Below are 26163 nucleotides of genomic sequence, written 5' to 3'. Positions count from 1 at the left end.
CTGGATAGAGACAGATTAAGTTGCTGAAGGGCCCATGCAATTTCCCCACCACCACCACCAATTTTGCTTGTCTCAGTCCTGTTCTCAGTATCCCTACTAGATTAGGCCTGCCACTCTACATAGGTTTGTTGATGTATTTTACTCATGCCCTACAAGTGTTAGAATAGGATGAGGAAGGCTTCAATAACATGCAATAACAGTTCTGAGGAAACGTGTAAACCTTCAATCCATTTAGAGCATGCAATTAAGTCCTCACCGTCACAACCACCAAATTAACTTCCCAGTTATATTTTAAAATGCCCTAAATGTCATTCATTAAAGTTGTTATAAAGCCAGACTTTGCAGGAGAAGGAACTGTAGATCCACACATCAGAGCATACATGGCTATAACATGACAAGGGAACATTTTGATTTTCCAGATTCACACAGGAACAGCTTCCCAGCATTTACTACCAGCATTCAAAAATACCAATAGAAGTTGGTGATCTGCAAGACCTTCAGAACACATTTTGAGACCTTGCCATTTTTGAGATACAGCATGACAATAAAGATTAAGAAGAATTTGCCAAATGGACAGCTAGGCCCTGAGGACCAGAACCTTACTTCACCTCACCAGCTTCTTTGTGCCTCACTGGCAGTAGAAAATGGCGGGGGGGCTTGGAAGGGGGGAGAGAAAGCTGGCTTAAACCGAAGTTGAAGCTATGCCATTCTATACCAGCTGAGGATCTAGCTCAGGGGTTGGCCACCTTTCAGAAGTGGTGTGCCGAGTCTTCATTTATTCACTCTAATTTAAAGTTTCGCATGCCAGTAATACATTTTAACATTTGTAGGAGGTTTCCTTTCTATAAGTCTGTAATATATAACTAAACTATTGTTGTATGTAAAGTAAATAAGGTTTTTAAAAAGTTTAAGAAGCTTAATTTAAAATTAAATTAAAATGCAGAGCCTCCCAGATCAGTGAGTGCCACTGAAAATCAGCTCACGTGCCATAGGTTGCCTACCCCTGCTCTACGGCATGCGGCTGGTAACAACAGAATATGGCCATGATGCTGTGAAAATCCTGTATTCACCCCTGCATGTGAATCCTGAACCTGCTGTTCTCCAGAAACAAGTTGCCTCTTTAAAAACCTAACCACAGAATTTACACAGACAGGGCTGTGTTTTCGACAGACGTTGCAAAGAGAAATAAGTGAAGGGCAGATGGGCAAGAAGGGAGGCAGAGGAAGAAAGAGAAGGGAACAATTCCTCAGTTCAAAGGGAACATTTCTCTTTTGTAACATCCTTTCACAGGAAGTTCTGGGCCACTCTGATTCGATATCCGGGTTCCTTTATTGGTATCTAACAATGCATTAAAAAGGAGCCCTCTCTAAAACAACAGATCTTGTTCCTCCCTCAACAGCTGCAGAACCTGAAACGTGCTATAACTTTTTGACTCGGAATATAAGCTTCCCCCTTCACCAGCTATGACAGAGGAAATAACATATGCGGATCTGGAATTTAATAAATCTTATGCACTGGAAAATATCCCAAAGCCTGCTGCTCCTGAGGAAAAAGGTACAATCTCTATTGGGCTTTTTTCGTTATTGTGCTAGAATTAGCTGGGCTGGGAAGTGCTCTCAACCTAGTCTTAGGCAGAATGGACCAAATTCATTCCTCTCACTCCACACTTCTCAGTAGAGTTACACCAGTGGTGAATTTGTCCTGTTTTATTGTCATTATTAATTAACAGAAGGGCAGAAGCAGGCACATTTCTGTTCAAAGCATGGGAGGGAGATGCTGTCTCTCCCCTGAAGATTTTATTATGTAGGGACCCAATCCTGCAAACACTAACTGCTGAGAGTAGTACTTACTGCTATGAATCGTCCTAGTGACTTTGATGGATTACCCAGATGAGTGAGCAGTATGCCAGGTAGTAAGTGTTTGTGTGGGATCAGGCTCTAGAGCAGAGTTGGACAGTCTAGAGAAGATACTGTGCCATCAGTTCATAATCATTTCTGCAAAATCATCCATGGCATGATGCAGCCTAGATTAGGATTTTACTGTTGTCAAACTCTGGTCTGTGGGGAAGTGAAGATTTTTGTTTGCATTCATGTTTGACCTGCTCCAGGTTGCTTCTTGTAATTGTAACATTTGGTGACAAATTATAACCCACTTTTCTGGAGCAGAGTGTTTGTGCTGTCTTCATGTGAGGGGGTGAACACAGCCAGAGAGGAGGGAAACACTTTAAAGAGTCAAAGATGCATTTTTTAAAAAAAGGCCAAGGCGACATTAATAAGTGGAAGAAAAAACCCTCTAAGCCAAACCCCAATTCATGGCCTTTCCCTGAAACAATGAATGAGAGATTATTTAAGCAAAACACTCACAAGTCAGGACATTGGTTTGCTGTGGCCCCCTGAACAATTTGAGCACATAGCCCCATGCTGTCCTCTGCAGCAGCATTTGCATCCAGCAAACCCGGAGTGATTGAAACCAAAAACCACTTCCTTTTTTGCCTTCAGACTCCAGCTTGGGGCTGTAGCTCGGTAGTGAAGGTGGAAGGTTTTTTCATCTTCACATCCAAATAAATGTCAGATTATTTAGCAGTTTTGCCATCTCTATGAAAGTAGCAATTACCAGATGGCATCAGTGTGTTACAGGCCCTGATTCCACGCTGAGGCAGAGGAGCACACAGCATGATTCCGAGGGGAATGCGCAGAGTAGCTTTAAACCACCTTTGTGTTCTTCCTGATCCTGAGCCAGTTGTGCTTCGGTCCAGTCCTCTGGTATCAATTAGAGCAGTCTGAAGGCTGCTCCAACTTGCTCCAGTTGCTAGTGACCATAAATGATCACTGGAGCCGTTAGGGATCACCTGAGTTCAGGGAAGCCCCATCTGTGCCTTCTTTTCTGGAGCCACTATTTTACACCAGCCATAGGGAGGGGAGTTAGCACCAGAGCAACTACACTGCTATGATCCTCCTGGGCCGGCTATGCCACTGTGTCCCAGATGTGCTGTGCATAGGGGTCACAGCACAGTTAAGGATCTGGGCCATTTAAGTATTGTCAAGTGCCCAGAACCTTGGCTGGAAAAAACAAAGAGAAACAAAGAAATCCTGTTTCTGATACTAACCAATGTCACAGGCTTTAGAGGAAGATTTAACAGTCTGGCGCCAGGAGGATGTTGTAAGCAGGCACAAAGATCTTTCAGTGCTCTCTGGACACACACTGACTGCAGCCAGCTTTTTGGCAGCATCTTTTGAGGAGGGCATTGCCACTCTTTGGGTCTGTTGTGTGCCCTCATTCCCGACCCAGCCTCCTCTGGCATTTAAAGTGAACTTCCTTCTCTTTGGAGTGCCCATGAAAGGCAGTGTCCACTGACACTGCCCATAACTAGTTCCAGGACTTAAACTGTGTTCTGTCCTTCCAGCAGTCTAATTGCATTGAATTCAGTAGGGTTAATCCTGATTTGCACCAGTTCCTGTGGGAGGAAAAGCAGAGCCATAATTATTTTCAATCATAGAATCAGAGAATATCAGGATTGGAAGGGACCTCAGGAGGTCATCTAATCCAACCCCCTGCTCAAAGCAGGACCAATCCCCCAAATAAATCAACCCAGCCAGGGCTTTGTCAAGCCTGACCTTAAAAACCTCTAAGAAAGGAAATTCCACCACCTCCCTAGGTAACCCATTCCAGTGCTTCACCACCCTCCTAGTGAAAAAGTTTTTTCCTAATATCCAACCTAAACCTCCCCCACTGCAACTTGAGACCATTACTCCTTGTTTTGTCATCTGCCACCACTGAGAACAGCCTAGATCCATCCTCTTTGGAACCCCCTTTTAGATAGTTGAAAGCAGCTATCAAATCCCCCCTCATTCTTCTCTTCTGCAGACTAAATACTCCCAGTTACTTCAGCCTCTCCTCATAAGTCATGTGTTCCAGCCCCCTAATCATTTTTGTTGCCCTCCGCTGGATTCTTTCCAAATTTTCCACATCCTTCTTGTAGTGTGGGGCCCAAAACTGGACACAGTACTCCAGATGAGGCCTCACCAATGCTGAACAGAAGGGAATGATCACGTCCCTCGATCTGCTGGCAATGCTCTTACTTATACAACCCAAAATGTCATTAGCTTTCTTGGCAACAAGGGCACACTGTTGACTCATATCCAGCTTCTCGTCCACTGTGACCCCTAGGTCCTATCTGCAGAACTGCTGCCTAGCCAGTCGGTCTCTAGTCTGTAGCAGTGCATGGGATTCTTCCGTCCTAAGGCCAGGACTCTGCACTTGTCCTTGTTTAACCTCATCAGATTTCTTTTGGCCCAATCCTCTAACTTGTCTAGGTCCCTCTGTATCCTACTCCTACCCTCCAGCGTATCTACCACTCCTCCCAGTTTAGTGTCATCTGCAAACTTGCTGAGGGTGCAATCCATGCCACCCTCCAGATCATTAATGAAGATATTGAACAAAACCGGCCCCAGGACCGACTCTTGGGGCACTCCGCTTGATACCGGCTGCCAACTAGACATGGAGCCATTGATCACTACCCATTGAGCCCAATGATCTAGCCAGCTTTCTATCCAACTTATAGTCGATTCATCCAGCCCATACTTCTTTAACTTGCTGGCAAGAATACTGTGGGAGACCGTATCAAAAGCTTTGCTAAAGTCAAGGAATAACACGTCCACTGCTTTCCCTTCATCCACAGAGCCAGTTGTCTCATCATAGAAGGCAATTAGGTTAGTCAAACATGACTTGCCCTTGGTGAATCCATGCTGACTGTTCCTGATCACTTTCCTCTCCTCTAAGTGCTTCAAAATTGATTTCTTGAGGACCTGCTCCATGATTTTTCCAGGGACTGAAGCGAGGCTGTCTGGCCTGTAGTTCCCCAAATCCTCCTTCTTCCCTTTTTTAAAGATGGGCACTACATTAGCCTTTTTCCAGTCATCCAGGACCTCCCCTGATCGCCATGAGTTTTGATCAAAGATAATGGCCAATGGCTCTGCAATCACATCCGCCAACTCCTTTAGCACCCTCGGATGCAGTGCATCTGGCCCCATGGACTTGTGCTCATCCAGCTTTTCTTAATAGTCCTGAACCACTTCTTTCTCCACAGAGGGCTGGTCACCTCCTCCCCATACTGTGCTACCCAGTGCAGTAGTCTGGGAGCTGACCTTGTTCGTGAAGACAGGCAAAAAAAGCATTGAATACATTAGCTTTTTCCCACATCCTCTGTCACTAGGTTGCCTCTCCCATTCAGTAAGGAACCCACACTTTCCCTGACCTTCTTCTTGTTGCTAACATACCTGTAGAAACCCTTCTTGTTACTCTTAACATCCCTTGCTAGTTGCAACTCCAATTGTGATTTGGCCTTCCTGATTTCACTCTTGCATGCCTGAGCAATATTTTTATACTCCTCCCTGGTCATTTGTCCAAGTTTACACTTCTTGTAAACTTCTTTGTTGTGTTTAACATCAGCAAGGTTTTCACTGTTAAGCCAAGCTGGTCGCCTACCATATTTACTATTCTTTCTACACATCGGGATGGTTTGTTCCTGCAATCTCAATAAGGATTCTTTACAATACAGCCAGCTGTCCTGGACTCCTTTCCCCCTCATGTTATTCTCCCAGGGGATCCTATCCATCAGTTCCCTGAGGGAGTCAAAGTCTGATTTTCAGAAATCCAGGGTCCGTATTCTGCTGCTCTCCTTTCTTCCTTGTGTGAGGATCCTGAATTCGACCATCTCATGGTCACTGCCTCCCAGGTTCCCATCCACTTTTGCTTCCCCTACTAATTCTTCCCTGTTTGTGAGCAGTAGGTCAAGAAGAGCTCTGCCCCTAGTTGGTTCCTCCAACACTTGCACCAGGAAATTGTCCCCTACACTTTCCAAAAACTTCCTGGATTGTCTGTGCACCGCTGTATTGCTCTCCCAGCAGATATCGGGGTGATTGAAGTCCCCCATGAGAACCAGGGCCTGTGGTCTAGTAACTTCTGTTAGTTGCCTGAAGAAAGGGTCATCTACCTCATTCCCCTGGTCTGGTGGTCTGTAGCAGACTCCCACCACAACATCACCCTTGTTGCTCACACTTCTAAACTTAATCCAGATACTCTCAGGCTTTTCTGCAGTTTCATACTGGAGCTCTGAGCAGTCATACTGCTCTCTTACATACAATGCAACTCCGCCACCTTTTCTGCCCTGCCTGTCTTTCCTGTTTATATCCATCCATGACAGTGCTCCAGTCATGTGAGTTATCCCACCAACTCTCTGTTATTCCAATCACATCATAGTTCCGTGACTGTGCCAGGACTTCCAGTTCTCCCTGCTTGTTTCCCAGGCTTCTTGCATTTGTATATAGGCACTTAAGATAACTCGCTGATCATCCTGCTTTCTCAGTATGAGGCAGGAGTCCTCCCCTCTTACTCTCTCCTACTTGTGCTTCCTCCTGGTATGCCACTTCCCCACTTACTTCAGGGCTTTGGTCTCTTTCCCCCGGTGAACCTAGTTTAAAGCCCTCCTCACTAGGTTTGCCAGCCTGCTTGCGAAGATGCTCTTCCCTCTCTTCGTTAGATGGAGCCCGTCTCCACCTAGCAATCCTTCTTCTTGGAACACCATCCCATTGTCAAAGAATCCAAAGCCTTCTCTCCGACACCACCTGTGTAGCCATTCGTTGACTTCCACGATTCGACGGTCTTTACCTGGGCCCTTTCCTTCCACAGGGAGGATTGACAAGAACACCACTTGCGCCTCAAACTCCTTTATCCTTCTTCCCAGAGCCACGTAGTCTGCAGTGATCCACTCAAGGTCATTCGTGGCAGTATCATTGGTGCCCACGTGGAGAAGCAGGAAGGGCTAGTGATCTGAGGGCTTGATGAGTCTCGGCAGTCTCTCTGTCACATCGTGAATCCTAGCTCCTGGCAAGCAGCAGACTTCTCAGCTTTCCCGGTCAGGACGGCAGATAGATGACTCAGTTCCCCTTAGGAGGGAGTCCCCGACCACCACCATCCGCCTCCTTCTCTTGGGAGTGGTGGTCGAACCCCCATCCCTAGGACAGTGCATCTCATGCCTTCCAATTAGTGGAGTCTCCTTCTGCTCCCTTCCCTCTGATGTATCATCTGGTCCACTCTCCGCATTAGTACCTGTGGAGAGAACATGAAAACGGTTGCTCACCTGTATCTGCATTGCTGGTATATGGATGCTCCTCTTTCTTTTTCTGGAGGTCACATGCTGCCAATTTTCTTCACCGTCCCTCTGTCCCCGCTGCGCAGCCTGCTCTGATTCTTCAGAATGTTGTGCCCATAGACGCATATCCTGACGTCTCTCCAGGAAATCTTCATTTTCTCTTATGCAACGCAGGGTTGATACTTGTTTCTCCAGACCGTGAACCTTCTCTTCCAATATGGAGACCATCTTGCACTTTGTACAGACAAAGTCGCTTCTGTCCTGTGGAAGAAAGACAAATATGGCACATCCTGTGCAGGTCACAAGAGCTGATCACTCACCATCCATATTACCTTCCTTCTAAGAGGTTCCTCAGCTGTCGCAGTTAATACTCAGAGAAGCCTGTAAGATGAAAGCCTCAGTGGGCTCCCCCCAGGCAAACTCCCTCCGTTAGCCTCTCCGCTGTTCGTCGCTCTGCTGGTTCACAATTGGCTGCCTTTTTATAACAATCAGGCCCACTCAAGGCCCACCTGGAACAAAGCACTCCCAATTCACACTTTTCAAACAATCAAGCACACAGTCAAGCTGACAAACTGTCCCCGCAACAGACACTCAGTTTATTTTGCCTCCATTAGAGAGTAAAGAGAAAAGAAAAACCACAAAGGAAATATAAGGGGCCAGATCCTCAGTTGTACCAAAGCTCCATTCAGTGCAGCTGAGGAGGGGGAGATAAAGGAGAGTTGAAGCCACATGTGCTGATCCTGAGGTCAATGGGGCTGGCCCATCCCTTAGTGTAATTTATAGCAGCCTCTGACCTTCTCTAAATTATGCCTGGCTGCAATGTCCCCAAGGGGCTGCTTCATAGCGGTGATCACTGAAATTCAGAGGCACTCTGGCAGTGCCCCCTGGACCCATGGGCAGAAGAGGGTAGCATAGGTAAATCCCCAGCTGGAATAGCCAGCTCTATCTTGAGGATTCCCAAACAGAGGGTTAAGCTGGATTTCTGCCTGCTTTGTACTTTGGAGCAGCAGAAAGTAGGCAGGTCAGGGGATCTGACTCAATAAGGAGACTAGAAATATGCTTCGACTTAATTACATGGGATATTGGCTAAACAAGGTGGATACTGTGACTTTTCAGAAAGTCCATTTGTTTCTTCCTTCTACAGCATGCTGTCTGTCTTTACAGGGCCAGACTCTGTCTGGGAGCAAGTGGGTGATGGGTCTGGCTATATTACAAAAACAACCCTGTAGGGAGACCCATTTACATGACTGGTTACAACATGTTTTTATTTTGAAGTGAAGATGGGACCTAACCAGGATTTAATTGGGTCTTCAGTTTGTGCTCAAGCCTTGGACTTGTGCAAAACTTGAATCTGAACTGCAGACACAGTTATCACCCCATCTACACTATAAACTGCAACTGGATTGTAACTGGTTGGGGAGTTAATTGACCTGTAGCTAGAGCTGGTAAAAACACCGCATTTACTTCAATGGAACCATGCCATTTTACAACATTTGAGGATATCCAATCATAAAATTGATTTCTATCGTCATTTTACTTTCCATAGGGGTTTCAGTCTCATTTCCTTTGTGATGCCAGTGTAAACAACTTTCTCTCCATGCATATGAAGAAGTGGTTTTTTTACGCACGAAAGCTTATGCCCAAATAAATCTGTTAGTCTTTAAGGTGCCATCGGACTCCCCATTGTTTTTGTTGATACAGACTAACACGGCTACCCCTCTGATACTTAACCTTCTCTGGGAGATGGATCTTTTAGCAAGTTTCCTGGCTGATTATCAGATAGTATAATGAATGGAAGATAATATTAAACTCACTAAATTTTATTTTAAAATACAACTCATATAAGACAGCAAAATATTAACCACTACTGTGCAGTTCTATCCCATGATGAGGGGTGGGGGGGTTGAGAAGGAATCCTTCCTGACCATCACTGATGATTATTTATGCCTTGAAGCATGAGGATCAATAGCTCTGGTAGTTTTACCCTAGCTAATGTCACAGCAGATGATATTCCTTCTCCTATACATGTCTAAGGGTATGTCTACACTACGAAATTAGGTTGATTTAATAGAAGTTGATTTTTTAGAAATTGATTTGATACAGTCAATTGTGTGTGTCCCCACTAAGCGCATTAAGTCGGCGGTGTGCGTCCACAGTATCGAGGCTAGCGTCGACTTTCGGAGCATTGCACTGTGGGTAGCTATCCCACAGTTCCCACAGTCTCCGCCGCCCATTGGAATTCTGGGTTGAGCTCCCAATGACTGATGGGGCAAAAACATTGTCGCGGGTGGTTCTGGGTACATGTCGTCAGGCCCCCCTCCCTCTGTGAAAGTAACGGCAAAAAATCGTTTCTCGCCTTTTTCCTGGTTTACTCATGCAGATGACGTACCATGGCAAGCATGGAGCCTGCTCAGCTCACTGTCACCGTACGTCTCCTGGGTGCTGCTGACAGATGCGGTACTGCATTGCTACAGAGCAGCAGCTCCTTGCCTTTGCAAGTTAGCGAAGATGGTTAGCAGCCGTACTGTACCATCTGCTGCTGTCTCCTGGTTGCTCCTGGCCAACCTCGGTGAGGTCGTTCGGGAGCTCCTGGGCACACATGGGTGCTCCTGGCTGGCATCGGTGAGGTCAGTCGGGGTCGCCTGGACATGAATGGGAGTGACTCTAGGTCATTCTCTTCTTTAAGTTTCATCTAATGGAGATTCAGTCCTGCCTGGAATATCATGCCAGCTAGAGGCTTTTGCCTCAGGCTGCTCTCCCAGCACCGCACGGTTGCACCTACCCCTTGCTCCCATGGCTCATGAAGCCTGGACAGTAGTAAGGAGCAGTTCAACTATAGGCTGAGCAAGTGCAGAATGGTGGTACAATGTGCCTTTGGACATTTAAAATCTCGCTGCCGCTGTTTGCTGACTAGGCTGTTTGCAATTAGAAGAGCACAGCAAGGCACACTGAGCATCACAGAGGCTTTAAAAAACAGTTTCATGACTGCCCAGGCTTCGGTGTGACAGTTGTGTGTTTCTCCTTGATGCAAACCTGCCTCCTTTGTTAATTTTAATTCCCTGTAAGCCAACCCTGTAAGCCATGTCGTCAGTCGCCCCTCCCTCCATGAGAGCAATGGCAGACAATCGTTTCACGCCTTTTTTCCACGCAGACGCCATACCATGGCAAGCATGGAGCCCGCTCAGATCACCGCAGCAGTTATGAGCACTGTAAACACCATGCGAATTATCCCAGAGTATATGCAGCACCAGAAACTTCAAAAGCAGGTGAGGAAGCGACGGCAGCGCGGTGACGAGAGTCATGAGGACATGGACACAGACTTATCTCAAAGCACAGGCCCTGGCAGTGTGCACATCATGGCGGTAATGGGGCAGGTTCATGCCGTGGAAAGCCAATTCTGGGCCCAGGAAACAAGCACAGACTGGTGGGACCGCATAGTGTTGCAGGTCTGGGATGATTTCCAGTAGCTGCAAAACTTTTGCATGTGTAAGGGCACTTTCATGGAACTTTGTGACTTGCTTTCCCCTGCCCTGCATTGCAAGAATACCAAGATGAGAGCAGCCCTCACAGTTCACAAGTGAGTGACAATAGCCCTGTGGAAGCTTGCAACGCCAGACAGCTACCCGTCAGTCGGGAATCAATTTGGAGTGGGCAAATCTACTGTGGGGGCTGCTGTGATCCAAGTAGCCAACGCAATCACTGAGCTGCTGCTATCAAGGGTAGTGACTCTGGGAAATGTGCAAGTCATAGTGGATGCTTTGCTGCAATGGAATTCCTTAACTGTGGTGGGGGGATAGACAGAACGCATATCCCTATCTTGGGACCGGACCACCAAGGCAGCCAGTACATAAACCGAAAGGGGTACTTTTCAATGGTGCTGCAAGCACTGGTGGATCACAGGGGACGTTTCACCAACATCAATACGGGATGGCCGGGAAAGGTACATGATACTCGCATCTTCAGGAACTCTGGTCTGTTTGAACAGCTGGAGAAAGGGACTTACTTTCCAGACCAGAAAATAACCATTGGGGATGTTGAAATGCCTATAGTTATCCTTGGGGACCCAGCCTACCCCTTAATCCCATGGCTCATGAAGCCACACACAGGCACCCTGGACAGGAGTCAGGACCTGTTCAACTATAGGCTGAGCAAGTGCAGAATGGTTGTAGAATGTGCATTTGGACATTTAAAAGCGCGCTGGCGCAGTTTACTGACTCGGTTAGACCTCAGCAAAACCAATATTCCCATCGTTATTATTGCTTGCTGTGTGCTCCACCATATCTATGAGAGTAAGGGGGAAATGTTTATGGCGGGGTGGGAGGTTGAGGCAAATCGCCTGGCCTCTGATTATGCGCAGCCAGACACCAGGGCGGTTAGAAGAGCACAGCAGGGCGTGCTGCGCATCAGAGAAGCTTTGAAAACCAGTTTCATGACAGGCCAGGCTACAGTGTGAAAGTTCTGTTTGTTTCTCCTTGATGAAAACCGGCCCCCTTCGTTCACTCTACTTCCCTATAAGCCAACCGCCCTCCCCTCCCCCCTTTGATCACTGCTTGCAGAGGCAATAAAGTCATTGTTGTTTCAAATTCATGCATTCTTTATTAATTCGTCACACAAATGGGGGGATAACTGCAAAGGTAGCCCGGGAGGGGTGGGGGAGGAGCGAAGCACTGGGTGGCGTGGGGGAAGAGGGGAGGAGGGAAGTACAAGGCCACACTGCACTTCAAAAGTTATTTATTGAATGCCAGCTTTCTGTTGCTTGGGCAGTCCTCTGGGGTGGAGTGATTGGGTGCCTGGAGGCCCCCCCACCGCGTTCTTAGGCGTCTGGGTGAGGAGGCTATAGAACTTGAGGAGGGGGGCGGTTGGTTACACAGGGGCTGCAGCAGTGGTCTGTGCTCCTGCTGCCTTTTCTGCACCTCAACCATATCATAGTATCATAGAATATCAGAGTTGGAAGGGACCTCAGGAGGTCATCTAGTCCAACCCCCTGCTCAAAGCAGGATCAATTCCCAACTAAATCATCCCAGCCAGGGCTTTGTCAAGCCAGGCCTTAAAAACCTCCAAGGAAGGAGATTCCACCACCTCCCTAGGTAACGCATTCCAGTGCTTCACCACCTTCCTAGTGAAATAGTGTTTCCTAATATCCAACCTAGACCTCTCCCACTGCAACTTGAGACCATTGCTCCTTGTTCTGTCATCTGCCACCACTGAGAACAGCCGAGCTCCATCCTCTTTGGAACCCCCCTTCAGGTAGTTGAAAGCAGCTATCAAATCCCCGCTCATTCTGCTCTTCTGGAGACTAAACAATCCCAGTTCCCTCAGCCTCTCCTCACAAGTCATGTGCTCCAGACCCCTAATCATTTTTGTTGCCCTCTGCTGGACTCTTTCCAATTTTTCCACATCCTTCTTGTAGTGTGGGGCCCAAAACTGGACACAGTACTCCAGATGAGGCCTCACCAATGTCGAATAAAGGGGAATGATCACGTTCCTCGATCTGCTGGCAATGCCCTACTTATACAGCCCCCAAAATGCTGTTAGCCTTCTTGGCAACAAGAACACACTGTTGACTCATATCCAGCTTCTCGTCCACTGTGACCCCTAGGTCCTTTTCTGCAGAACTGCTACCTAGCCATTCGGTCCCTAGTCTGTAGCAGTGCATAGGATTCTTCCGTCCTAAGGGCAGGACTCTGCACTTGTCCTTGTTGAACCTCATTCGGTTTCTTTTGGCCCAATCATCTAATTTGTCTAGGTCCCTCTGTATCCGATCCCTACCCTCCAGTGTATCTACCATGCCTCCCAGTTTAGTGTCATCTGCAAACTTGCTGAGAGTGCAGTCCACGCCATCCTGCAGATCATTAATAAAGATATTAAACAAAACCGGCCCCAGGATCGACCTTGGGGGCACTCCGCTTGAAACCGGCCTCCCTCATGCTGGAGCATATCAGTTTGATCTTCCAGGAGCATAAGCATTGCTTCCTGCCTCCTCTCATCATGCTGATGCCACCTATTATCTTGATCCCACCACCTCTCCTCTTGCTCCCACCACCTGTCCTCTCGCGTGCCCCTCCTGTGCTCACATTCATTTTGTGCTTTCCTGCACTCTGAGATTGTCTGCCTCCACGCATTCTGCTGGGCTCTTTCAGTGAGGGAGGACTGCATGGGCTCAGAGAACATTTCATCACAAGTGCATTTTTTTCGCCTTCTATTCTTTGCTAGCCTCTGGGACAGAGATGATACGGGGAGCGTTGAAACATTTGCAGCTGCAGGAGGAAAAAAAGGGAGAGTAGTCTTTAAAAAGACACATTTTAGAGAACAGTGGGTAGACTCTTTCACAGTGAACCAAGCTGTTAACATTACATAGCACGTATGCTTTCTTTACAAGGTCGCATTTTGCCTCTTATATTGAGGGCCTGCCGGTTTGATGTGAGAGATCACACATGCAGGGCCGGCGAGCAACAGAATTTGGCTTGCAGGCAGCCATAGTAAGCCACAGTCTTTTGGCTTCTTTAACCTTCAAAACATGTGGGAATGGTTTCAAACAGTAGCACCCTCATTTCACATACCAAGCACCCATTGGGTTGGCCATTTAAAATGAGTTGGCCATTTAAAAGGAGGGGCTGTGATTTTCAGGTTAACGTGCAGCACAAACCCAACTAAACCCCCCCATATACACACACCCAATTCTCTGGGATGATCACTTCACCCCTCCCCCCACCACCTGAAATTGAGGTAAATTAGATCCACTGTGTTTCCTTTGTCTAAAAGATCTGTTACCTTCTCAAAGAAGGAGATCAGGTTGGTTTGGCATGATCTACCTTTTGTAAAACCATGTTGTATTTTGTCCCTATTACCATTGACCTCAATGTCCTTAACTACTTTCTCCTTCAAGCCATGGTGTTGCCTAATAAGGAGGAAGCAGAAAAAAGAACACCAAGTCTGAACTGTTGTGGAATAATGTGCAGGGGGTTTGATTCACCCCAGAAGAACAGACATAGAAACATAGAATATCAGGGTTGGAAGGGACCTCAGGAGGTCATCTAGTCCAACCCCCTGCTCAAAGCAGGACCAATCCACAGACAGATTTTTGCCCCAAATGGCCCCCCTCAAGGATTGAACTCACAATCCTGGGTTTAGCAGGCCAATGTTCAAACCTTGGGTAGCTGCAGCCCCCTCCAAGCAGACTTGCTCTCACTGGGGACCCTGTACCAGAGTCTGCACTATCAGCACATGGCTCAGTGTCCTTGTGGGTAGGGTGAGGAAAAGAAGAAAAAATAATAGAAGCAAAATAAGGAATTTTCAGAATCTGCCTCTTTTAGTTACTGAATTCATTGTTGATTTCTCCCAGGGCTCCCCACTTCATCACCATGGTGTCTGGCTGCCCTGACTTTGCTCACATTGTGTCTGGCGTTAATGGTAGGACTGCTAGCCCTGGGAGTTGTGTGTAAGTAACAATACATATTTATTTGGTGAATTCAATGTTGGTGAAAGATGTCAGTTTGATATCCATCCCCTATAGGATGAAGTTCTTGATTTAGCCATAGAGCTGGTACAACACAGGCAGACTGCACAGAACAAGCTTCCCAGATGCTCTGCCTCACCCATTAATGTACATTACCTTGGCCCTGCTCCAGAGGTATCACTACTACAAGTGACAATCTCAATAGTCCATTCATGCCTGGACCTCTCCTCTTAAGCTGCCAAAAAGGAACCCTTTTTTATGTCAGCTGGCTCATTGGGAACTAGTGACCTCCACTATCTCATTTCACACTAATCTGTTTTCAGGTGGCGATCACTTTTGGATACTAGTGACCTTCTCTGGATACAAATCCATGATGGAAAGGTGGAAGCGTCCTTGTCTCATGAATAGGCCACCTCCTTTAAAAAAAAATAAACAGAAAAATTACATTTGACCTCTGAGTTCATCACTATCTGATATTTCTGTAAAATAAGGATGAATATAAATCAAGTCAATGGAATGACCAATAATTGAAAGGAACAATTTATTCAGATTTAAATATTAAAAAGACAATTATAGAAAAGCTGTAGGCACCCTGATAATTAACGCTTGCATTTTAATAATCCCAGCAGCATTTAAAAGTAACCGTTCAGAAACGAACAAATCTCAGTATGGCTAGCAGGCGAGCCAAATAAAAAAAAACCCTCCTTTTCACCTCAATAACATTTGAATTTGTAAAAGTTCATGCTAGAAAATGCTTCTGTGAATTTCAGTTTTCCAGGTTACCAACATCTGCCAGGAAGAGAATGTAAAACTCAAAGACAAGGAGAAAGCTCTGCAAACAAATTTCTCAAGCAGGCTGCAAGAAATAAGAGAGAGTTTGTGTTTGGAAGGGGAAGCGAAGAATAAAAATAATGGTAAACAAGGTTGTTATACACCTGGACTAAATCTTTTGTCCCAGGATGAGTAATAACACAGGGCAATGGTGATGCAATAGTCCCCTCACACACAGCATCTCATGCTAATCCTGAGCTCAGTAAGACCATTACTGAGAGTAAGCAGGGACTAAGGAGAGAAATGAGGTGTAAGGGAATTCCATTTCCAGGACACTTTCTATTTTTATCCTCTCTGATGAAATTGCTTACAACATCGATAATTAGAGCCTGTCATGATGGTGACACCAAATCACTAAGAACTGGAGTGAGATTAACCAATTTATTACAGAGAATATGAAACAGATGTCAGGTGGGGACAGTACACTTATAGTGTTCAAGTGTGGTAAATCAGGATTCCACTCCCATTCAGTCCCTGGGATCGGGGGGAGGGGCATAGCAGAAAGAGGGGAACTGTTGTGGGGTGTGGAAGAGGCACCATGCTATGTCCTTTGTGAGGTAAGAGTGCCTCATATTTCTCAGGATTGACTCCTCTGACTAATTATGGAGCAGTACTAATGGTCTTCTAAGGCAAATTCAAGATGGCACCTTAACGGAAAGGTGGATTAGGTGAATCAGAAAACAGGGGTAAATTAAACAGGAAAGATCTTAAGGTCTTTGATTGTGAAGCAGGGAATCAGCCCCAGGGAGATGGGGAAAAAGTAACTTACTTTGGAACTTCTGAAAAGAGATCTATTATCCAAATCTTACTGGTTGGAGAAAAAACTGAGCATGGTGATTGGCAATAATGGGAAATAACCCCCATCTCACAAAATTGTTGTGCAGGGAGAAATCAGATTGAAAATGTGCTTGATATTTTTCCCACACAACTCATAAAACTATAAAAATTATTGGTGAACACCACATGTTACTGCTGGCCAATATATTGTACATTCTCTGGCTCCCAGTCCTCTGGCCAGTTCAAGATTGTTAATACAGTGTATTCACTAATGCCAGCTAGTTCTTCAAGCAATCAGACATCTGCCATTTCCTTGGGAGACTGGATGGAGGGTTAACTGGACCATGGAAAAAAGTATCAACATGGGGAAGGCAATGTCTGACAATGCCCAAATGAGTTCAGCGTTGACAGGTTTTGCTCTGTTTTTACTTAGTCATATTTCTTTGACCTCAATGGAACTTTGACGCAGAGAAGACTGTGACCCTAATTCTCCATGACTCCAAATACTGAGATCTTACTAAGATTTTACTCAGACATCACAACTCTTTGATTACCTTGCCATCTCAAGCCAATGGCAGTAGCCCTTGTTTTCTCCACATCACAGCATAGGATTAAAAACAGAATGTTGATTTTTCACTTTTCTTCAGGAATGAGTTGTACACTCTGTCCCACAAACTGGCAACAAATGGGAGGAGACACCTGTTACTACATTTCTTCAGGGAAGAAGACATGGGAGGGGAGTCGGAACTTCTGTGCCTCACAAAATTCCACCCTTCTCATGATAAAATACAAGGAGAAGCTGGTATGTTCCCCAGCCCAGCCCAGTTTCCTTTTATATTTCTGTGTAACTTTCAGAAGTCTCCACAAAACAGAAAATATGTTTTGGCTAGTGTATCTCCAGCTATTCAATACCCGCAGATTCTGTACAGTAGGCCAGATCCATGTACATTAGCATAATTAGCATAGTTCCAAAGATGTCATTGTATAACAAGGGATACTGGCATGAAGAAATTACTGCCAGTCACAGGGTATTATTCAGAAACTCTTTTTGTGAGTCTATTGAATCGCAGCATGGTTATGAGCATTGAGTCTTCCACAAAGGCTTTTTACCCCCTCAGGATTCAGGCAAAGGATTGACCAGTGCTCTAAGGAGAACAGTTGATCTGCTCTTCGGGCTGGTAGAGGGATGTAGGGCAGAGGTTTTCAAAGTTACAAGCCAGGTGGGCAGAGACAGTCCTACTCAGAGGCATACATTATTAACAGGCCTGGATTGAGGTTGCAGGATACTGTCATTTTTAATTCCCCCCCTCTCCCAGTAAAAGTAATCTGTGCTTTTGTTGCTTGGATCTTGGTTTTACTTATTTGATCTGCCCAAACAAGAAATGCCCATCTCACATTTATTACATGTGTCACAGTTTAGGTCAACTGCACCTGCATTTCCACACCATGGACCAGCAAGGGCACCAGCTCTGTTGGGTGGAGACCTGCATCTCTCTCCCTTCTATCTGAGGTATTTTCAGGGTACACAGTCCCCTGCCTACACTTTGATATCCCCCAGCAAGGTAGATGACCTAAGCAGCCAGCATCTGCACTTTGCTTTTTTTCCAGAGGCTATAAACAGCATAAGTGCCCATAGTTATAAATTACCATGCAACCCTTTCTAAGCAAGCACATTTATTCTTAAGGTGAAAGCATTGCGGAGAACACACATTAAAACAATAAAAGAACCTACATGCATGCTAATGAGCTTACCAGAGATCGCCCCCAACTCCAACAAGGACTCAGTTAGGTGAGCTGTTCTTCAGACCATACCAAGGGGGTTTTCTGTTTGTAACAGCTTTAACCTGGAACAAGTGCACTCATGAAAATGTTCGTCTTTCCTTTATCCCTGTAGGGCCTTGATCTTCAGATTTCTGGCAGCAGGTAATCAGTAGACAATGGTTCTCTCCTCAGGGCATAGCTTCAAAAGGCTGAGTTTTTCCATAAATAGAGGAGGGTAACTTTGCATCCACCTCCACCTCAAGATTCCCACTTAATTATTTTTGTCCCAGAAATTCATTCTTCTCTATAACACTGTTTAATATACTTATTTGAAACTCATAACACTTCACAAGCTTTACATTGGCTACATGTCCCTTCCAGAGAAATTACATACACTTCCACAATAATACATTGGGTTTTTATACAAAGGACTCCAAATACACCTAAACTTTATTCAACAAGGTTTTTCAAGAGTATTGCAGGAAATTGCCTTATCTGTCACAACAGGCACATAAATAAATCAAGTAAGTTTCATTTGATCAAACACCTTTAATCCTCCTTCCCCCATAGAGAGTATTTTATAATTGGAAATATATCAAATAGCTTCCAATACCATTGCTGAGGAAAAAGCAAATCTATTTTAGGTGGGAGATCTCAGCAATTTCATTTTGTTGTTAAATTCTGAGTCTGTCTTTTTTTTAGGAGTAGACATGACAGATGTACACAGAGGGGGAAAGAGACAGGAACAGCAGAGGAGAGGAAATCAGGGCTTCTGTCTTTGGGTTGAGGTTCAAGTATTGGAAGATCACAATCACAGCCTGTGTGTCACATGACCTTAGTACGCACTGCTGGGGCTGGTTCCTCTGAAAAAATATCAGGAGGGGTTGCTCAGATTTCCCTCTCACCAGACTGTAGGAGGCAAATTCCCCCCAGGTTGCTTCAACATCATTTTCAGCTTTCCAAATTGGTCATAGCAAAGACTGTAAAATTAGATTTATCCAGGATAGCTAAGTTAGACAATTAGGAGGCAGTAGGAAAAAAGGAGAGTGGAAATATGTAGGAGGAATAAAGTGGGGATGGAAATGTGAACTGAGGAATTGAAATAGCAGGAACCTTGAGCTCACATCTCAGGAGTTGCCATGGAGCAACCAAGGAGATGGATGGTGATGTCATCTGGTTACATCTCCTTGTAACGGGGCTCACGTTGCGCCCCTAGGTATTGGGCCCCTGGGCTTCCCTCTTCAATGAGTCAGGGACACTTCAATCTGTTGCAACACCCATGTTCTTTATTCTCAAAAGGTTTCTCACCACCAGTTCCCAGCAATATACACGCTTCACAGCTACTTTGCCTACCACAGGCCTGGCCAGCAACAGACTAGGAGACTCCCACCTCCTTCTGTGCCTGACCTTTCCCTTTCCCTTTCCCTTCCCCTTCCCCTTCCCCTTCCCTCCCTTTATCTGGCTTCCTTCCAGCCTTTATAGCTCTGGGCTAATAAGACTGGCAGGAGCGGCCAGTTACCAGGCAGGTGGAGTAGTGATTTTTTTTAAACTCTTGTCTAAAAGTCACATCTTATGTAAATATTAGATAAGACTCCAAAAAATGTGTGAACTAATTTTATAAATTCACAATGAAATCAGTCTTTCTGGCATTGGCCAGCCTAGAGAGGTAGTTGGATAAGGTGGAATCTCAGACTGGGCTTTTCCAGCTCTAATATCTGTGAGGTTACAAAACTACAAAAAGTTACTATATATATTTATGTCACTTAGAATTGCCTAACTCTTTTCTCCATCTAACCAGCATGTTTGTATTCAGATATGTCAGAATCCATCATATTTCAAAATGGTGTCTCAAGTTTCTCCTACAGCACTTGAATGGTCCTGCAAGCATAGAAAGAGGGCTATAGCTCAGGTGTCATAATGGGGAACAACATCCCATTCTGCGATACTTACCTTCTTTCAGTGACTTCCAGCAGTGTTACTGAGCCTACAAATTTATGAACTTTTTCTAAAAAATTGTCCTCATTTCCTCATAGGAAATTGTCAGTAGATATTTGATTAAAGAACATTACTGGATTGGATTATCACGACGTAACACTGAAAGGTCTGGCTGGTTTTGGGAGGACACCACAGCTCTTTCTACATCCGAAAAGGGGTAAGATTTAGTAACTTGGGGAAAGATTTTCATCAATGAGTACCTGAAGTTGGTCCATGTCCATACTTAGGCATGGGCAGGTACCATCAGTGGTAAGTACCATCCAGTTAGACCCACTACTTTGCAAACCTTCCCACAGTGTCCCCCCACCAATGACAAGGAGTCCCCAATCCAATCCAACCTTCCTCCTAGCTGCCAAACCCTCCTACATTCCTCTTCCCAAGCAGCCATTCGGGGGGAGGGAGGGTATAGGCACTTCACTGAGAAGCTGTAAATCTCTCTCAGTCTCTCATTTTCCCTGGCACCTGTCAGTGGGGAGGGGAGTGCTGTGGAGGATATTCCTGGTGCCTGTCAGATAAGTGCTGTGTGCTGCCATCCAAGCAACCTGAGGGTGATTCCTTGTCCCAGTCTCTCACTGCTTTTAGGCTGTGCCTAGGAACACTGTGGAGGCTGGATCCAGTAACATAGGAATTAGTGCTCTACAGTGCCCTGTGGGTGACCCATCTAAGATTAAATCCTCAGTTTCTCTCATCATTTAGGCAGCCACATGGTAAAGTCAGGTCTATCATCGTAGGGGGTCAGTGCACAGCACTGTGTCAAGCTCTTCAGTGCTTTGGAGAAATATGTGCATTCAGGGTATGCTGGAGCTGAAGGTGTAATTTGCAGCTCAGGTAGATATACCTGTGCTAGCTCTGAATGAGCTACTACAGATATACCTATATGAGCCAGCGCTGATTCAGCTAGCATGCGGGGGGGAGGAGAGGAAGGGGGGAGGGAGAGGGAGAAGTAATGTAACCATTGCTGTAAAAATGGCAGGACAGGCTTGTTACCGTATATACAATCCCATGTGAAAGCCCATCCTGGCACCTTTTAGACACTAGTTTAATCAGAGCTAGTGTAGGTTTGTCTCTCTGAGCTGGAAATTACACCTCCAGCTCTAGTGTAGATATACCTCAGAGTGACTCTAACAATTCTTTTGAAGATGACCCTGTCTGATAATACTTATACATGTAACACAAATGTGGTATGGTGTAATAAAACTGTGTTTTGTTTTCTAGAATCTCTGTTTACAGTGGCAAGAATCCCTGTGCATATCTGTTGGATAAATACATTTATGCGGATCAGCGCTGTGATGAGAACAATTTCTGGATCTGTGAGAAGGCACCCATCCAGCTGAGGCTCACAGACAATCAGTAGCAGTTTATCAGTTGATTATGGTTTATCAGTATGAAATATGTATTTATTAGCAGTGGGAAGAAGCTCTGTGGGCTCTGTTTTGAGTTGTGAGATTTTGGGTTCTGCAAAGTGTCCAAATGAGCATTTGAATAGTTGTTTAGAGTCATAATCAGCATTGTCATTTTCATTGTTTTAGGATGCCTTTACAAAAGTCATATGCCAAATGCTACACACATTGTGAAGGCCATATGATCCCCCAGAAAATGTACAAAATTTGTTAATCCAGCTCTGAAATGTGAAAAAAATGAAACGGGGACCTCTGGAGTAAAAATAAATTACTACATTTAGATATGGAAAGACCTATCTGGTTTCAACTTGTCCATCCCCTGGAAGCCCAGTGTATGATTGCTCCCTATTGCCCATTTCTCAGATAGGAAATGGTGCCCAATGGGGAAAGGCTGACAGTTGCCTTCCCCCAACCAGGGTTTGCCCAACCCCTCTGTCTTTCAGTAACTCTGCCACCCCCCCCCCACCCCTCCGATTTTTGACGTGATTATTAGGAAAGCAATAATTTTTTCTATTTCATGATGCTATTTGGGACGGAGAATGGTCTACACTTTCCTACAGTTTTATCACACACCAGTTACACTCTCCAGCAACCCTAACCAAATTCCTCTGCCCCTCTGATGTTTTCATGCATCACATACTTCCACAGAGTGGCAATGTTTTTCACCAATAAGTCATCACTTAGCCAATTATGCACAGGTAGCTCTTTTAATCTTTTCTTATAAATAAGGCTGTGTTTTAGTCATAGGTATTTTTAGTAAAAGTTATGGACAGGTTACGGGCAATAAACAAAAATCTGTGACGTCCGTGACCTCTCTGAAAATCACGAAGCCTTACTTATCAGTCAATCCCTCCAGCCCACGAACCATGGCATGGGGGAATGGGGATGTAGAAAGTGAGCTACACTCCTTTTTCAGAGTAGTTCTCTATTGTACATCTAATAATATATTGAAGATACTCTGAATACAATGTACAGAAAACCTCTGGATTGCTTGGTAAACTGGGCAGAAGATAACAATTTGTGTTTTAACACCACTGCATGTAAAGTTATATGTCTAGGAATAAAAACTGTAGGCCATACTTACAGGATGAGGAACTCTGTCCTGGGAAGCAGTGACTCTTAAAAAGACTTGAGGGACGTAGTGGATAATCAGCTGATAGTCTCAAGGAGCTCATTCTATTTAGTTTAAGACACAGAAAGTTAAGGAATGGCTTGATCAGTCAATAAGTGCCGACATGAGGAACAAATGTTTGATAATAGACTCTTTAATCTAGCAGACATAGGTATAACAAGATCCACTGGCTGGAAGTTGAAGCTAGGTAAATTCAGATTGGAAATATAACATTTTTTTTTATTAGTGAGGGTACTTAACCATTGTAACAACTTATCAAGTGTTGTGGTGGATTCTCCATCACTGGCACTTTTAAAATCAAGACTGGATGTTTTTCCTAAAAGATCTGCTTTAGTTCAAATATGTCCAAGTACTACAAATCAGTTGTGGAATTACTTCAGGGACTTCTATAGCCTGTGTTATACAGGAGGTCAGACTAGACGATCACAGAGGTCCTTTCTGGCCTCAGAATACTGTAGCTTGCTTTTTAAATGTATTGTGTAGCTTTAGGGGAATCATAACATTTACAGTTATGCAGCAGAAGAGAATAATAATTGGATTTCTGCAATGAACTGTGCTTGGGGCTACTCCAGAAGGCCACTCAGAAATTTCAGGTGCGGAAGAGTTTACCTTCACACTCACATAATAGTCTTTCTGGAATGGAACATGCACATCCCTCTGTGTTCCAGAAACAGAATGGGCTTCCAGGCTCAATTCAAAGTGTTGCTATTGGTCTGAAAGACACATCAATTATATTCCTTGTGTTTTTTACGAGCACTTGATTGGGACACTTGAGTTTACAGTTCCCAGATGTTTATGCATGAGTCAGCTGGTAAAAGGGTAACTTCAGTGTAGGATTTTTGAGTCTGGAACTCAACTCCCCTCCCATAGAATCATAGAATAAGAGGGTTGGAAGGGACCTCAGGAAGTCATCTAGTCCAACCCCCTGCTCAAAGCAGGACCAATACCCAACTAAATCATCCCAGCCAGGGCTTTGCTAAGCCTGACCTTAAAAACCTCTAAGGAAGGAGATTCCACCACTCCCTAGGTAACCCATTCCAGTGCTTCACCACCCTCCTAGTGAAAAAGTTTTTCCTAACATCCAAGCTAAATCTCCCCCACTGCAATTTGAGACCATTATTCCTTGTTCTGTCACCTGGTACCACTGAGAACAGTCTAGATCCATCCTCTTTGGAACCCCCTTTCAGGTAGTTGAAAGCAGCTATCAAATCCCTCCCCCCCCATTCTTCTCTTCTGCAGGCTAAATAATCCCAGTTCCCTCAGCCTCTCCTCATAAATCATGTGCTCCAGCCCCCTAGCTGGACACAGTACTCCAGATGCCCGATAGAGGGGAATGATCACATCCCTCGATCTGCTGGCAATGCTCCTACTTATACAGCTCAAAATGCCGTTAGCCTTCTTGGCAACAAGAGCACACTATTGACTCATATCCAGCTTCTCATCCACTGTAACCCCTAGGTCCTTTTCTGCAGAACTGCTGCCTAGCCACTCGGTCCCTAGTCTGTAGCAGTGCATGGGATTCTTCCATCCTAAGTGCAGGACTCTGCACTTGTCCTTGTTGAACCTCATCAGATTTCTTTTGGCCCAATCCTCCAATTTGTCTAGGTCCCTCTGTATCCTATCCCTACCCTCCAGCACATCTACCACTCCTCCCAGTTTAGTGTCATCTGCAAACTTGCTGTCGGTGCAATCCACGCCATCCTCTAGATCATTAATGAAGATATTGAACAAAACCAGCCCCAGGACCAACCCTTGGGGCACTCTGCTTGATACCGGCTGCCAACTAGACATGGAGCCATTGATCACTACCCATTGAGCCTGATGATCTAGCCAGCTTTCTATCCACCTTATGGGCTGGATGAATGGACTATAAGTCTTTAACTTGCTGGCAAGAATACTGTGAGAGACCGTATCAAAAGCTTTGCTAAAGTCAAAGAATAACACATTCACTGCTTTCCCCTCATCCACAGAGCCAGTTATCTCGTCATAGGAGGCAATTAGGTTAGTCAGACATGACTTGCCCTGAGTGAATCCATGCTGACTATTCCTGATCACACTGAGTAGCACTCCCCCTGGGATGGTCACCTCCATCCCACTGATCCCAGCACAGGCCTCTCACTAAATGACATCATCTAGCTCTAAACACATTTTGTTTCTTTATTAAAGAGATTTTAACCAAGGGCCCAAACTTTGCTTTGCCTGAACATTTACACAAACAAAGTTGTACTTGCACAGAGGTTCACAACAAGCAGGTGAAAGGAAAATGAACAAGGCTGAATAGAAATTGAGTTAATCATTTGCAAGGATGATGAAGGGCATGTTATAAGGATCTAGATAACTCCATGTATAAAAGGGTCGGCAACCTTTCAGAAGTGCTGTGCCGAGTCTTCATTTATTCACTCTAATTTAAGGTTTCGCGTGCCAGTAATACATTTTAACATTTTTAGAAGGTCTCTTTCTATAAGTCTATACTATATAACTAAACTATTTTTGTATGTAAGGAAATAAGGTTTTAAAAATGTTTAAGAAGCTTCATTTAAAATTAAATTAGAATGCAGAGCCCCCCGGACCGGTGGCCAGGACCCAGGCAGCGTGTGTGCCACTGAAAATCAGCTCGCGTGCTGCCTTTGGCATGCGTGCCATAGGTTTCATACCCCTGCTTTACTCGTTCTCTTCTGAAACCCATCTGTTCATGTTGCACCATGTACTGGTGGTTGCTGCCATCATCCCGAGGGATGGGGCAGGAGATCTGTGTGTAGTTATGTAACTGTTCCACATTTATTAACAATATTCAACATACTGTAGCTGTTTATTTAAAAAAAATAAACAAAACCTCAAACTTTGCTTTCTGAATCTGTGAATGCTGCAGACTCTGGGAGCTATGTGTATCTCCTGCTGAGTGGGTGAATTCCCATTGGACTCATTACGCTAACATTTTTCTAAGTGCCTAAATCACTTTTGAAAATATAGGGCTATGGAAAATTTTACCTTGACACCATTTGGGGGCTCAGGAGAAGGATTTTAACCTCACCCCAAGTTTATAGTCTCCTTACAACCTGAAATATCCTAATAAGGATCACTGTTCTATCAATAATGTTCCTAAATATTAGGTTTATCTACTACTATTATTCTCAGACAGTACAGAGCTGGGTTCATCATAAAAAATATCTCAACACATAAAAATCTACTCTTATGAATCAGCTATTTCTGCTTCTCAAGATCTCTTCTTTCTCCTCTGTTCGCTTTATGCTTGACCCGAGAATCTCAGAATATTCAGTTGTTAAAAACATGTATGAGTGAAGAAAAACAATATATTTTAAAAGAGCAATTAAAAAGGGGATGTCACTTCACTTATTTTCATCACTGAAACAATTATTGGATTCTCTCAGGACTCCCTGCTCCTTCCCCCGTGTGGGGTCCAGTTGCCCTGACTTTGCTGACGGTGTGCTTGGTGCTCTTCATAGGGCCAATAGCCCTGCAGGTTATGTGTAAGTATTGAGACTTACAATTTTGCAGGACTCCAGCTCCAGTGAAAGGTGCTAATTTGGATTCATTCTGGCTCATATGTCACCAACAGAATTGCCACTATGTCTTTATACAATTACGTTCCTACCTTTCCAGAGTCTCTTTTTGTCAAAAACAACACTTTCCTGTGGCCAAA

The 26163-nt window shown here is 44.9% G+C and overlaps 1 protein-coding gene across 1 annotated transcript; it reads left to right on the top strand.

The window, feature by feature from the left end:
• Nucleotides 1–1463: 1463 nt before the first annotated feature.
• LOC113407807 (C-type lectin domain family 12 member B-like) lies at nucleotides 1464–21324 on the top strand. Its single transcript, XM_026658217.1, has 6 exons — nucleotides 1464–1554; nucleotides 14493–14588; nucleotides 15377–15520; nucleotides 16862–17016; nucleotides 20009–20127; nucleotides 21186–21324. Exons 1-6 carry the CDS (start codon nucleotides 1464–1466, stop codon nucleotides 21322–21324), a joined length of 744 nt encoding a protein of 247 aa, XP_026514002.1.
• The last annotated feature ends 4839 nt before the right edge of the window (nucleotides 21325–26163 follow it).

Source organism: Terrapene carolina, unplaced genomic scaffold (assembly GCF_002925995.2).
Source record: "Terrapene carolina triunguis isolate 2854851 unplaced genomic scaffold, T_m_triunguis-2.0 Scaffold414, whole genome shotgun sequence".
NCBI classification, from domain to species: Eukaryota; Metazoa; Chordata; order Testudines; family Emydidae; genus Terrapene; species Terrapene triunguis.
Note: the sequence above shows the minus strand (reverse complement) of the source record. Positions and strands in the feature narration are given on the sequence as shown.

Coding starts and splice junctions, on each gene's coding strand:
- LOC113407807 (XM_026658217.1), top strand. CDS start 1,464: ATGACAGAGGAAATAACATATGCGGATCTGGAATTTAATAAATCTTAT. Junction 1,555..14,492: donor TGCTGCTCCTGAGGAAAAAG/GTACAATCTCTA, acceptor GATTTCTCCCAG/GGCTCCCCACTTCATCACCA. Junction 15,521..16,861: donor AGCGAAGAATAAAAATAATG/GTAAACAAGGTT, acceptor ACTTTTCTTCAG/GAATGAGTTGTACACTCTGT.